Source organism: Procambarus clarkii, chromosome 54 (assembly GCF_040958095.1).
Source record: "Procambarus clarkii isolate CNS0578487 chromosome 54, FALCON_Pclarkii_2.0, whole genome shotgun sequence".
Lineage (NCBI taxonomy): Eukaryota > Metazoa > Arthropoda > Malacostraca > Decapoda > Cambaridae > Procambarus > Procambarus clarkii.
The window spans coordinates 18320767-18333222 of NC_091203.1; the positions used below are offsets into that span (position 1 = coordinate 18320767).

Genomic DNA, 12456 nt, shown 5'->3' on the forward strand with positions numbered 1-12456 from the left:
ACGGGCTATTCATGCCCGTGCCACCTCTTGGGTGGCTTAATCTTCATCAATCATCTTCCTCATCACAATCGACTTGAGAATGGTCCAGGACGGACCGAAACGTCGTCGTCCCTTCACCTTCTAGTGTGTGGTCTGGTCAACTTAACATTTTAATATAATTATAAACAAAGAGAGTTAGTGAAAATGATTAAAATAAATATTAAAGCTCAGTGAGTCGTCACATCAATTTGCTCCATAGGGAGCGTAGCTGAAGGTTCAGTCAATAGATGGCGCTGTTATGGTGGTCTTGGCAGCTTTTGTGGGGAACTTTCTACCTTTCCCCTAAAGAGTTTGGTGTTGAGTCAACGAGGTGCCCGGCCCGCCTTCAACCCTCAGTCAGTCCACTGTTGTCTGTGTGGTACCTTCTCTTCTACTTTAAGTGTTGTTAAAGGTTGGTTTTAAGTTAAATGTAAGATTAAGTTCTCTACTGATATAGTTTTTTATTGTAATTTTATTATTCGTGTAATTGGTAGTTTAATACGTATTTATTTCATTGATATGGGTTAAAAGTAGTATCTTAATTTGTATGCTTGGGACATTATCTAGGTGATTTTATTAGTGATATTGAAAGAATACGGTGGAAGGGTATAATAGGTGGCGATTAACCAGATACTTAAACTTGGTGATATTAAATTCGTCTAAGGGAATATTTTGGGTTAGAAGCTTAACGACTACTAGGCATGCAAGTAAAATATTTTAACCAGAGTAATGGGTATACTTAACTATACCCCACACGTGGTCTGCAACATGAAATGAAATCGATTAATATAGTACTAGTGATTTAAGAAAAAAAATATGCTTGAAATTTCGTCACTGAGTAATTCCAGATGTAACAAATCTGAAGTTTTGAAGACTTCAAATTGCTTGTTTCGTCAAAGTTCCGGATTACTTACTTAATAAAAAATAATAGTTCAGTAACTCAATTGATTGACACTTCTGAGTTAGGCTTCATAAATTTTAGCCTCGGCGGATAAAAATTTAATAGAATGTCTTTTTGAATATACCAATTTAGGTTTTATAACTACAAAACATTAACCTTTTGAATATTGCCTGACAATCATTAAACATAACGTTAAAGACGTCGTTAATAACGACTGAATTGGTTATCTAAATAGAACCTAAAGTTGTAATCTTCACTTCACCTGAAGTCATTAAACTGAATAGTTATCATTGCCCAATTGGAATCATTTGAATTTAATAAACTGTTTTGTCTTTACAGTTTTAAGCTTTTAAATATCTGTATAGAGTAATGTGGAAAGTGTGCTTGGCCTTTCATAAATTGCTAAACCGTAAAGTCTCGTTAAGTGGTCTAATGTCGAAGCACCCAGTCTTTACCTTCTGGACGCCTCGGTATCCCACTACCTTCCCAACCATCTTTAATTATCTGCCCGGCTTCAAAAACTTGGGTATAACTAAAATTGTTGTACTAGTGACAAATTCCAAACATTTGTCTAGTTGTCAGTCGGTGATGAACTACTCGGTATTATAAATTCAGTCATGTTAACAATTCAAAGTAAATCTGATGGTTTATAGTCATGGTAACCAAAAACGCTATTGTCATTTGATTTAAGTGCATTTTTTCTACACAGATGGCGGTATTTGCTCTACTAATTCTCGGTTGCATCGCCCAGGTAATTGCCAAATTACTGTATTCTCAAATAACTAATAATAATAATAATAATAAATAATAATAATAATAATAATAATAATAATAATTGCAATTGCTCCCCAACAGATCCTGGGTCAGGCATACCAACCTTATGGCACCCACGCGCCCCTACCAGTCTTTACCCCCACAACCTCCACCATCACCACTGAGGTTGGTAACCATGCATTACTTTTCTTAACCAAAATGTTATTTATACTTTAACAAAGTAATGATGTATAATATTGCAGACTACCCTGACCCACACTCTGCGGGAGACTACAACCTCTGACGTCTGGGTTACTGAGCAGACAGCGATCACCCTGACAGTCACCCAGACGACCACCCAATGGGAGTTTGTTCCTCAGCAGCCACAGACGGTGACCTCTGTGATAAGGGTCACCTCCACACCGGTAGTGTTGGTGACGGCTACGGTGGGGGTCTACCCTGTGAGCACAATGGTCTCCGTCTACAGTCAGTTCGTCACCACAACAGATACTGTTAAATACTGGCAGACTATAACCCACGTGGCTGTCGCTCACGAGGTAAGTTTGTAGTCTTTAACTTGTGCAAGTGTTCATTTACTTAATTACACAAACTTCAATAATGTTTGTATTTGCAGATCCAGACGGTCCCTGTGGTAACTACACAAGAACTCTTCCAGGAAATAGTAACTACAATCACCCAAATAGTAACTACTACGGTTACTTCCACCACCGCCAGATACTATGCTTAGAGGGATTATAGATAATATAATTGGCATAGCATTGTAATTTAAAACGGAATTTTTTTAAATTATGGAAGATGTTTTGATTTAAATTAAAAGGGACATAAAATCTTTGAAAAGTTAGTTGTATTAGTAAAAGTTACTCCCTCGTAACTATGGAATACCTCTGGTAACTACTAGTAAAATTACTAGTTCTACTACTAGGATGAGCTGGTTAAAGGACAAAAAATAGTATTTCTATTAAGCCACCTATCAAAAGTTCGACTTCTACTCTATTGGAATCTGTAACGGTCTAATCGGGTGCATGCTAGAGACCCCTAAACGTTTCTTGGTACTTCTGCATTGAGCTCATTAGCTTTTATATATAATATATTATATATATATATATATATATATATATATATTATATATACATATATATATATATATATAATATAATATATATTTTTTTTTTCGGTAGTGAAATCTGTCTTAGAAAGTTAGCGAGGCAAAAAACTCTTGTGCCTTCCCTCACAACTGACCTTGCATAATGGCCACCCAAAAAATCCCTGCCCCTTTAAACTAGTAGCTAACTTTGAAAATGGCAAGAAAAAAAATTCGGGCTCCTTCAAATGAAATTTGAATTTTTCAAACCCTTTATGGAAGTAAATTCCACTACTAGAACATGTATAAGAACCCTTACCACTAGCAGCAGCTGCTTCTAGCTTTTTCTCCTAAAGACTTGCCAAGGCTTTGGCAATCTGTTTAATTTTAACTCTGCTCATCTCTGCTCGCTTCTACACCCCCTCCCTATCCAGCTCGTCGCTACCGTGGAGGGGCTTGGTGGACGGCAGACGGAGTGTGATGCTCTTACGACGTTCCCCTGTCCTTTTGTAGCCTTGTGCTCCTGCTTACATAGCCTTCCCCAGTTTGGTGCCTTCTTTTGATAATTACTTGCTGGTGCTGCTATCCTCACGCTTTTTGTTGGATGCCTTTTCCTTCAGTTTAGTTTCTCACCCCTCTTCTCCTATCTGCTTGTCGGTTTCCTGCTGACCTTTTGCTCGTTTTGATTATTCCTTTGGACGACTACTACTTTGGCGCCTGGGTGTTTGAGGAGGCATACTCTTGCACCCATAGAACTGTAGTAACCAACGTCGCGAGCGAGGGGAACCTTTAATTGTCAATCCTCCTTTAGTCATTAAACCCGCTCTCGACAGTTCTTAAGGTGGCGTTTGTGGGGCGTATACTCACGACGCACCCCTGGGGGGGGGGGGGGGGGTGGAGGCAAAAAGATTGGCGATAGCTTCTTGTTGGGTGTTGTGGATCCATGGTGGGTGTGGGGCACACTCGTGAAAGTTTTTTTTTTTTTTTTCTGGAAGCGTATCTACACGATAGCCGGAAAGTTCGGTCACGCTGTTTCATCCGTCCTCCACCTCCGTGGTACTGTTGTGGAGGACCCGTTGCAGATTGCTACCGAACTGGGTTCCCACTTTTCTAAAGTTGGCTCTGGTCTTCATCTTCCCCCAATCTTTCGTTCTTTGTAAACCTGTCCTAGTCTCGTCCTTTAGATTTCTGCACTCTTCTTCGACTTTCATATAACGATCTCTCTGTCTCTCTCTCTCTCTCTCTCTCTGACCTTCGTTCTGCCCTGGCCCTCTGCGGTTTTACGGCGGCGGGCTCCGACGGTATTTATTGAGATGCTTCGCCATCTCCCTCCATGCATGTCTCGGTAATTATAGTCTGTATAATCGGATCTGGGAGTCGTCGTCAGTCCCTGAGGACTGGCTCGATGCCGTTGTCATCCCTGTTCGCAAACTAGGGTCTCTGGGAACTTTCCCCAAGGACTTTCGCCTTATTGCCCTCACAAGTTGTCTGCAAACTCTTTGAACGTATGGTTAACGTTCGTCTGTGGTTCCTGGTTCCATCGCCACCTCTCCCCTTCTCAATTTGGTTTCCGCAAGTACCGCTGCAAGACAGGTGTCCTGGTGAACTTCGAGGTCTGTATTCGTACTGCTTTTGCTGCAAAGACCTCTTGTTGCCGTCCTTTTTGACCTGGAAAAGGCTTAAGTCACTATTTGGCTATATCATATTCTATCTCAACCTCATTCTTTTTGCCTTCGTGGTCCCTCTCCTTCTCCGCAGCTTCCTCTCGTCGTTCCTTTCGGGTGCGACTTGGTAACTCGCTCTCTGCCTCTTTTCAGCAATACGAAAGTGTGCCCCAGGGTAGTGTTCTGAGCACTACTTTTTCTGGTTGCCCTCAATGGTCTTTCCTCTCTTCCTTCAGGTGTCTTCTCCGCTCTGTCGATGTTCTTACCCTTTGCTGTCAGGGTGATTCGCCTCTCCTTCAGCGCCGGCTTCAACTTGCAATTGATGCCGTGTCGTCTTGGGCCACCGATCATGGCTTAAAGTTCTCTACTTCCAAGACTTGTGCCATGACTTTTACGCGGAAACTGGTCGTTCTTCGTCCGTGTCACTTTATGGTCATCCCCTAGAGTACAAAGATCCCGCGAAGCTTTTGGGGTTATTCCTTGACACTCGTTTGTCTTGGTCTCCCCATATCTCTTGCCTCCATGTTGAGTGCTCTAAGGCCCTTACCCTCCTTCGGGTCTTGTCCCATAATTCTTGGGGGCAGATAGGCGCACTCTCCTTGCTTTACATTCCTCTCTAGTCCTGTCTAAGCTCGATTATGGTTGCCCTGCTTACTCGTCTGCTTCTCCTACTCTTCGCTGTCTTGATGCTTTGCACCATACTGGGTTGCCTCAGTTCTGGTGCCTTCCGTTTGACTCCCATCCTTAGCTTATATGTTGACACTGGCTTCCTTTCTCTCAAAGACCGCCGTGATCGCTACTGTCTTTGCTATCTTGCGCGGTCCTTACAACATCCTTCCTCTCGCCTCTTGTCGTGATTTAACTTTCAACTCTCCTGCGGTTCCTGTTCCTCTTCACCACCTCCCTCTTTCTGTCCGGTAATCTCGCCTACAGAATTCTTTCCATTCATATTTGTTTCTCCTCACGTTGTTCCTTCTTTGCTCCCGTGGAGAGTCCATCTTCCGTGGTTTTGTACTTACTTGACCCGTATCACTAAAGCTTTTACCCCTCCTACGGTTCTAAAACGCCTTTTCCTTGAGCACTTTTCTTCTCACTCCCGCTCCGTTTGTCTTCACCGATGGGTCTAAGTCTGCGGACGGTGTTGGCTACTTTGTTGTTTTTCCTGATCGCACTTGTGTCGCTTGCCTCCGGAGACTAGCATTTTTACTGCGGAGCTTTATGCTATATTCTCTGCTCTTAGTCTCCTGCTTTCTCGTTGTCAGTCTTCCTTTTGTAGTTGTTGTTGACTCTCGTGTTGCCCTCATGGCTCTCGGGTCCTTTAATCCGGTTCATCCAGTAGTTGTCGAGATCCAGCATTGGCTGTTTCTTGTTCACAGTAAATTTAAGTTGGTTGAGTTTTGTTGGGTTCCCAGCCATATTGGTGTCTTTAAATGAGCGTGGGGATGCTGCCTCCAAGGAAGCTGTCTGCTCTTGTCCCGTCTCTCGTAGAGGTATTCCATATAACGACTTTTACCCGGTTATCCATTCTTCAGTCGTTACCCGTTGGCAGGCTTCTTGGTTGTCTGTTACTGGTAGCAAGCTACGTACTCTTAAATGTTTTCTCGTGGCTGTCCTCCTTCCACCGTAACCGGCGGTGGGAAACAGCTCTGGCGAGGTTGCGTATTGGCCATACTCGCTTAACCCATGGTCACTTGGAGCGCCGCCCTGCTCCTTATTGTCCTAGTTGCATTGTCCCTCTTACGGTCGTGCATGTCCTTCTTGAATGTCCTGACTTCCAGGACGAGCGTGTGTCTTGCTTTCCGACCGCCCCTCGCGGTCACCTGTCCCTTGATAAAATTCTTGGTGACTCGGATACTTTTGATATCGTTCGCCTTATGCGTTTTTGTTCTCGTATTGGCATCCTTGGTGATATTTAGCGCCCTCTGATTATTTTGCGCATTTGATGGTGCTACATAGCTTTCCCGGTTTGGTGCCTTCTTTTGATAATTACTTACTTCTTCTCAGGATGCAGCTACTCGCTTAGCCGCTTTGTCCTGCATTGGAGAGATACCTGTTCGGGTCTCCAAAAACGCTCGGATAAAGGCCAGTGTTGGCACTGTTTTCCTCACACACCATGTTGCAACTGGTGTTCGGGACCTCAAAGATTGCCATGAGGATATTAAACATATCCTCGAAGCCCAAGGCCATTCTGTCCTCCAGGCAGACACGTTTACTTGGCCCCCTCGTGGTCGTCGCCGTCAGCCCCTTCGAGTTGTAAAAATCTCTTTTAATAGTAGGGCCCTTCTGCCCTCTATTATTCTTGCTGGTACCAGATGCTCCGTTCAGGAGTATATTCCCTCTCCTAGACTTTGCAATAAGACTTGGAAGTTCGGGCACGGTGTCCTCAAATGCACCAGTACTATGTATCTGTGCCCCTTGTGTGGGGACGATAGTCATTCTAAGTCAGAGTGCACTTCTCCCCAGGCTCGTTGCCTCAGTTGCAGTGAAGCCCACCCTACCTTCTCACGCTCGTGTATGCACTACAAACTCGAAGTCGTCCTCAACTTGAAGCACCGTGATCGTCTGTCTTTTCCTGAAGCGAGACGCTAAGTTTGTCGTCTCATCCCTTTCGCGGGCGTCTCCTACGCTCGAGTGTTGCGTTCTCTCTCTCCTCGTCCTTCCCGTCTTCCTCAGTCTCACAATCGTTTACAGGTCTTAAACCCGACTACACTCACCACCTCCTTCCCTATTCCTTTGCCTCCTGTCCCGGATAGTCTCCCTCCCGGTTCTCCATCTGGGGTTCCCCCCCCCCCTTTTCCTACCCAGTCCACCATATCTCCTTTGTCTTCTTCCCGACATCCCCCAACTCATTCTTCAGAAAGCTGCACCTCAGAAAGGGCAGCAACAGAGGGAATTGGGGGCAGAAGAAACCTCCATATCAGAGACAGGGGGTTCGACCACTTCCGTCTTCCGTATTGGAAGACCGGGCTCTGTAGCCTCCGCTGCATTGGGCCCCGACCTTGCTCCTCCTTTGGCCTCTCTGACTCCTTCCCCTGGCTCCCCTCCCTCCTCTGTGGTTGGGTCGAGCCCCAAGCCCCCAGTGGTGACTACCTCGTCCCCTGGCGCGGCTCCTTCTCTAGTTGTAACTACTGCGCCTTTTAACCCCTCTCTCTCTGGGGGTTCTCACCGCCGTCCTCGTCACGGCCGCCCTCGCTCGATTCCTTCCAGTTCTGCTACCTATCAAGCCTTGTTTGGTCCCGCTTCGTGGGCCAAATATTTTGATCTCCTCCCTCTTGATTCTGCGTCTCATGACGATTTCTCCCTTCATCGACATCTCATTGATTCTGTGGATGCCTCCATTACTTTCAACCCCACTCGTCTCGGTACACGTGTCGTTGCTGCTCCTTCTCAGGATGCTGCTTCCCGCTTGGCTGCCTTATCCTGCCTTGGCGAGACCCCCGTTCGGGTCTCTAAGAACGCTCAGTTGAATGCCAGTGTTGGCACTATTTTGCTACCGCCCCATGTTGCAACCGGTGTTCGGGACCTGCGCGACTGCCACGACGATATTCGACATATCCTCGCTACCCAGGGCCATTCTATTCTCCAGGTGGACACGTTTACTCGTCCCCCTCGTGGTAGTCGCCGTCAACCCCTCCGGGTTGTGAAGATTACCTTTGATGGTAGGACCCTCTGTCATTCTTGCTGGTGCCAGGTGCTCTGTCCAGGAGTACATTCCTTCTCCTCGGCTCTGCAACAAGTGCTGGAGGTTTGGGCATGGTGCCCTCCGCTGCACCGGGACTGTCTCTCTCTGTCCTTTGTGTGGTGGCGAAGGTCACTCTAAGTCGGAGTGCACTTCTCCCCAGGCTCGTTGCCTCAACTGCGGTGAGGCCCATCCTACCTTCTCCCGTGCGTGTGTCCATTACAAGCTTGAGGCAGCCGTCCTCAACCTGAAGCACCGGGAGCGTTTATCTTTTCCTGAGGCGAGGCGCCAGGTTCGCTGGCTCCCGCCTTATGCTAATATCTCTTATGCTCGCGTGTTGCGCTCTTCCTCTCCTCGTCCTTCCCGCCTTCCTCAGACTCACAACCGTTTCCGGGCCTTGGACCCTGATGCGCCCACTGCCCCCTCCTCTGTTCCTTTGGGTTCTCTCCCGAAGGATCCTCCTCCTGGTCCTCTGTCTGGGGTTCCCCTTCCTTCTACCCGGTCTGTCGTGTCTTCTGTGTCTTCTTCCTCGTCCCCCTCCGATCCTCCTTCCCATCCTCTTCCTCCATCTATCGGCTCTCCCCACCGCCTGTCGGTGCGAGCGGATGTCCATTGCTCTCCTAACGGCCGTCGTGTGTGCTCTCGTTCGGCTTCTCCTGTTGAGACACTGGAATCCGTTGCCCGGTACGTAGCTGCTGGGACACCGGTCTCTTTAAGTCAGAAGCGTAAGCCTGGCTCCTCTCCTTCCTCTTCCCCGGCGGGTAAGAAGGCTTCGCTTTCTTCCTCAGCTCCTCCTTCTGGCTCTGTTGCTCCTTCCCCTCCCGTTTCAGTGCTTGCGCCCCCTGTTCCTGCTATGGAGGTTTCTTTGGCCCCTGCTTCCCTTTCGGTTGCTGCTCTTGCTGGGGTGCGCTCCCCTCTTTCTACTCCCCCTCCTCCTGCTGCTGTTCTTGACGGCTCCTCTCCGTTGTCTCCTCTTCCTCCTCCTCCTCCTCCTCCTCCAGACCCTGCCCGCCCACCTCTGATCTGTTCTCCCGTTTCCTTCCCTCCGTCTTTGCTCAGTTTACCCATGCCCCCTAACCCTGACTTTGCTGTCCCTGATCCCGACCCTGATATTCTTTAACGTGCTCTGTTGCTCTTTCGCCTTTGTTTCTTCCTTGTTCTCTGTTTTTGTCCTTTCTCTTCTCGTCGTTGTCCATTCTTCAATGGAACGTTCGAGGTTATTACGCCAATTTCCTCGAACTCCAACTTCTGATTTCGCGGTTTTCGCCCCTTTGTGTCTGTCTCCAGGAGCCAATGCTTGGTGCTCGTCCTGGTCGTTTTCGTGGCTATTCCTTTCTCTCCCCCCCCCCCCCAGCCATTGCTGGGGCTTCTAATTCTTCTGCTCTCTTGATTCGGGCTGATGTTCCCTTTGTTCCTCTACTTTTTCCTTCGCCTCTCCATTGTTCTGCTGCTCGTATCTTTGTGGGGAAATGGTACACAGTTTGTTCCATTTATCTCCCCCCGAGTGTCCCGCTCTCTCTTCCTGATTTGAAACACCTCCTGGACTCCTTGCCGGAGCCTGTGCTCCTGCTGGGTGACTTCAATTGTCGTCATTCTCTTTGGGGTGACGTTCTGACGAATACCCGGGGTCGCCTCCTTGAGCCGTTTCTCCTCTCTTCTTCCCTGTCTCTTCTGAATTCTGGTGAGCCCACTCATTTGGACTCTCGGACTCGCACCCTTTCTTGTCTTGATCTTTCTCTCTGCTCTTCTTCTCTTTACTTAGATTTCACGTGGCAGGTTCTTGATAACCTCCATGGAAGTGATCATTTCCCCATCCTCGTTTAGTTTTTCTCTTTTCGCCCTTCCCTCTCTTTCCCTAGGTGGCAGTTAGCTAAGGCAGACTGGACCCTATTTACCCTCAGTGCTGCTCTCCCTGACCTCTCCCTTCTGCCTCTCTCTCGCGCTCTCCTCCTTTTTCATGACACTGTCTTCAACGCTGCCCTCCGCTCTATTCCTCGCTCTTCCTCTCGGGGTCCACGGAAGTGCGTTCCCTGGTGGAATGCGGACTGTGCTCGGGCTGTCCGCTGTAAGCGTGCAGCCTGGAAGAGGCACCGCCGTAGGTAGACGACCAATTCTTTTCTTTTCTTTCCTTTCGGAAAGCGAGTGCGGTGGCCCGTAGGGCCATCCGTACGGCTAAACGTGAATGTTGGGCATCTTATGTCTCAACAACTACGTCCGAGACCCCTCTGGCCCAGATCTGGAAGCATATCCGCAAGATTGCGGGTAAGTTCGTTCCCGATGTTTCACCGGTCCTTCACCTCCATGATACTCTTGTGGCGGACCCGTTGCAGGTCGCTTCCGAACTGGGTTCCCACTTTTCTTCTGTTAGCTCTGGTCTTCATCTTCCCCAATCTTTCCTTCTTCGTAAACCTGTCCGTGAGTCTCGTCCTTTAGATTTATGTACTCATCTTCAGCTTCCCTATAATGATCCCTTCTCTCTCTCTGAACTTCGTTCTGCCCTGGCCCTCTGCGGTTCTACGGCGGCGGGATCCGATGGTATTCATTATGAGATGCTTCGCCATCTCCCTCCGAGCACGTCTCAGTATTTACTGAGTCTGTATAATCGGATCTGGGAGTCGTCGTCAGTCCCTGAGGACTGGCTCGATGCCGTTGTCCTCCCTGTTCGCAAACCGGGGTCTCTGGGTACTTCCCCTAAGGACTTTCGCCCTTTTGCTCTCACGAGTTGTGTCTGCAAACTCTTTGAACGTATGGTTCACGTTCGTCTGATGTTGTTCCTGGAACACCATCACCTCCTCTCCCCTTCTCAATTTGGTTTCCGCAAGTGCCGCAGCACGACAGATGTCCTGGTGAACTTGGAGGTCTATATTCGTACTGCTTTTGCTGCGAAGACCTCCGTTGTTGCCGTCCTTTTTGACCTAGAAAAAGCTTACGACACCACTTGGCGTTATCATATCCTATCTCAACTTCATTCTTTTGGCCTTCGTGGTCATCTCCCTCTCTTTCTCCGCAGCTTCCTCTCTCGTCGTTCCTTTCGGGTGCGCCTTGGTACCGCTCTCTCTCCCTCTTTTCAGCAATACGAAGGTGTGCCCCAGGGTAGTGTTCTGAGCACTACTCTTTTTCTTGTTGCCCTCAATGGTCTTCTTTCCTCTCTTTCTTCTGGTGTCTTCTCCGCTCTCTATGTCGATGATCTTACCCTTTGTTGTCAGGGTGATGATTCGCCTCTCCTTCAACGCCGGCTTCAACTTGCAATTGATGCCGTGTCGTCTTGGGCCACAGGTCATGGCTTCAAGTTCTCTACTTCTAAGACTTGTGCCATGACTTTTACGCGGAAACGGGTTGTTCTTCGTCCCTCTTTGTCACTTTATGGTCATCCCCTTGAATACAAAGATTCCGCGAAGCTTTTGGGGTTATTCCTTGACACTCGTTTGTCTTGGTCTCCCCATATCTCTTACCTCCGTGTTGAGTGCTCTAAGGCCCTTACCCTCCTTCGGGTCTTGTCCCATACTTCTTGGGGGGCAGATAGGCGCACTCTCCTTGCTTTACATTCCTCTCTCGTCCTGTCTAAGCTCGATTATGGTTGCCCTGCTTACTCGTCTGCTTCTCCTTCTACTCTTCGCCGTCTTGATTCTTTGCACCATACTGGGTTGCGCCTCAGTTCTGGTGCCTTTCGTTCGACTCCCATCCTTAGCTTATATGTTGACTCTGGCTTCCTGTCTCTCCAGGACCGCCGTGATCGCTACTGTCTTCGCTATCTTGCGCGGTCCTTGCAACATCCTTCCTCTCGCCTCTGTCGTGCTTTAACTTTTACCCCTCCTGCGGTTCCTGTTCCTCTTCACCACCTCCCTCTTTCTGTCCGGTTATCTCGCCAACAGGATTCTCTCTCCGTTCGTATTTCTGATGTTTCTCCTCGTGTTGTTCCTTCTTTGCCCCCGTGGAGGGTCCCTCTTCCGCGGTTTTGTACTTCCTTGACCCGTATCACTAAAGCTTTTACCCCTCCTACGGTTCTAAAACGCCTTTTCCTCGAGCACTTTTCTTCTCACTCCCGCTCCGTTTCTGTCTTCACCGATGGGTCTAAGTCAGCGGACGGTGTTGGCTACTCTGTTGTTTTTCCTGATCGCACTTATATGTGTTGCTTGCCTCCGGAGACTAGCATCTTTACAGCGGAACTTTATGCTATTCTCTATGCTCTTCGTCTCCTGCTTTCTCGTTGTCAGTCTTCCTTTGTGGTTGTTGTAGACTCTCGTAGTGCCCTCATGGCTCTCGGGTCCTTTAATCCGGTTCATCCAGTAGTTGTCGAGATCCAGCATTGGCTGTTTCTCGTTCACAGTAAATTTAAGTC

The 12456-nt window shown here is 48.0% G+C and overlaps 1 protein-coding gene across 1 annotated transcript; it reads left to right on the forward strand.

The window, feature by feature from the left end:
* Window positions 1–324: 324 nt before the first annotated feature.
* LOC123771399 (uncharacterized) lies at window positions 325–2530 on the forward strand. Its single transcript, XM_045763908.2, has 5 exons — window positions 325–430; window positions 1629–1670; window positions 1775–1858; window positions 1936–2229; window positions 2307–2530. Exons 2-5 carry the CDS (start codon window positions 1629–1631, stop codon window positions 2418–2420), a joined length of 534 nt encoding a protein of 177 aa, XP_045619864.1. The 5' UTR covers window positions 325–430; the 3' UTR covers window positions 2421–2530.
* Window positions 2531–12456: the final 9926 nt, after the last annotated feature.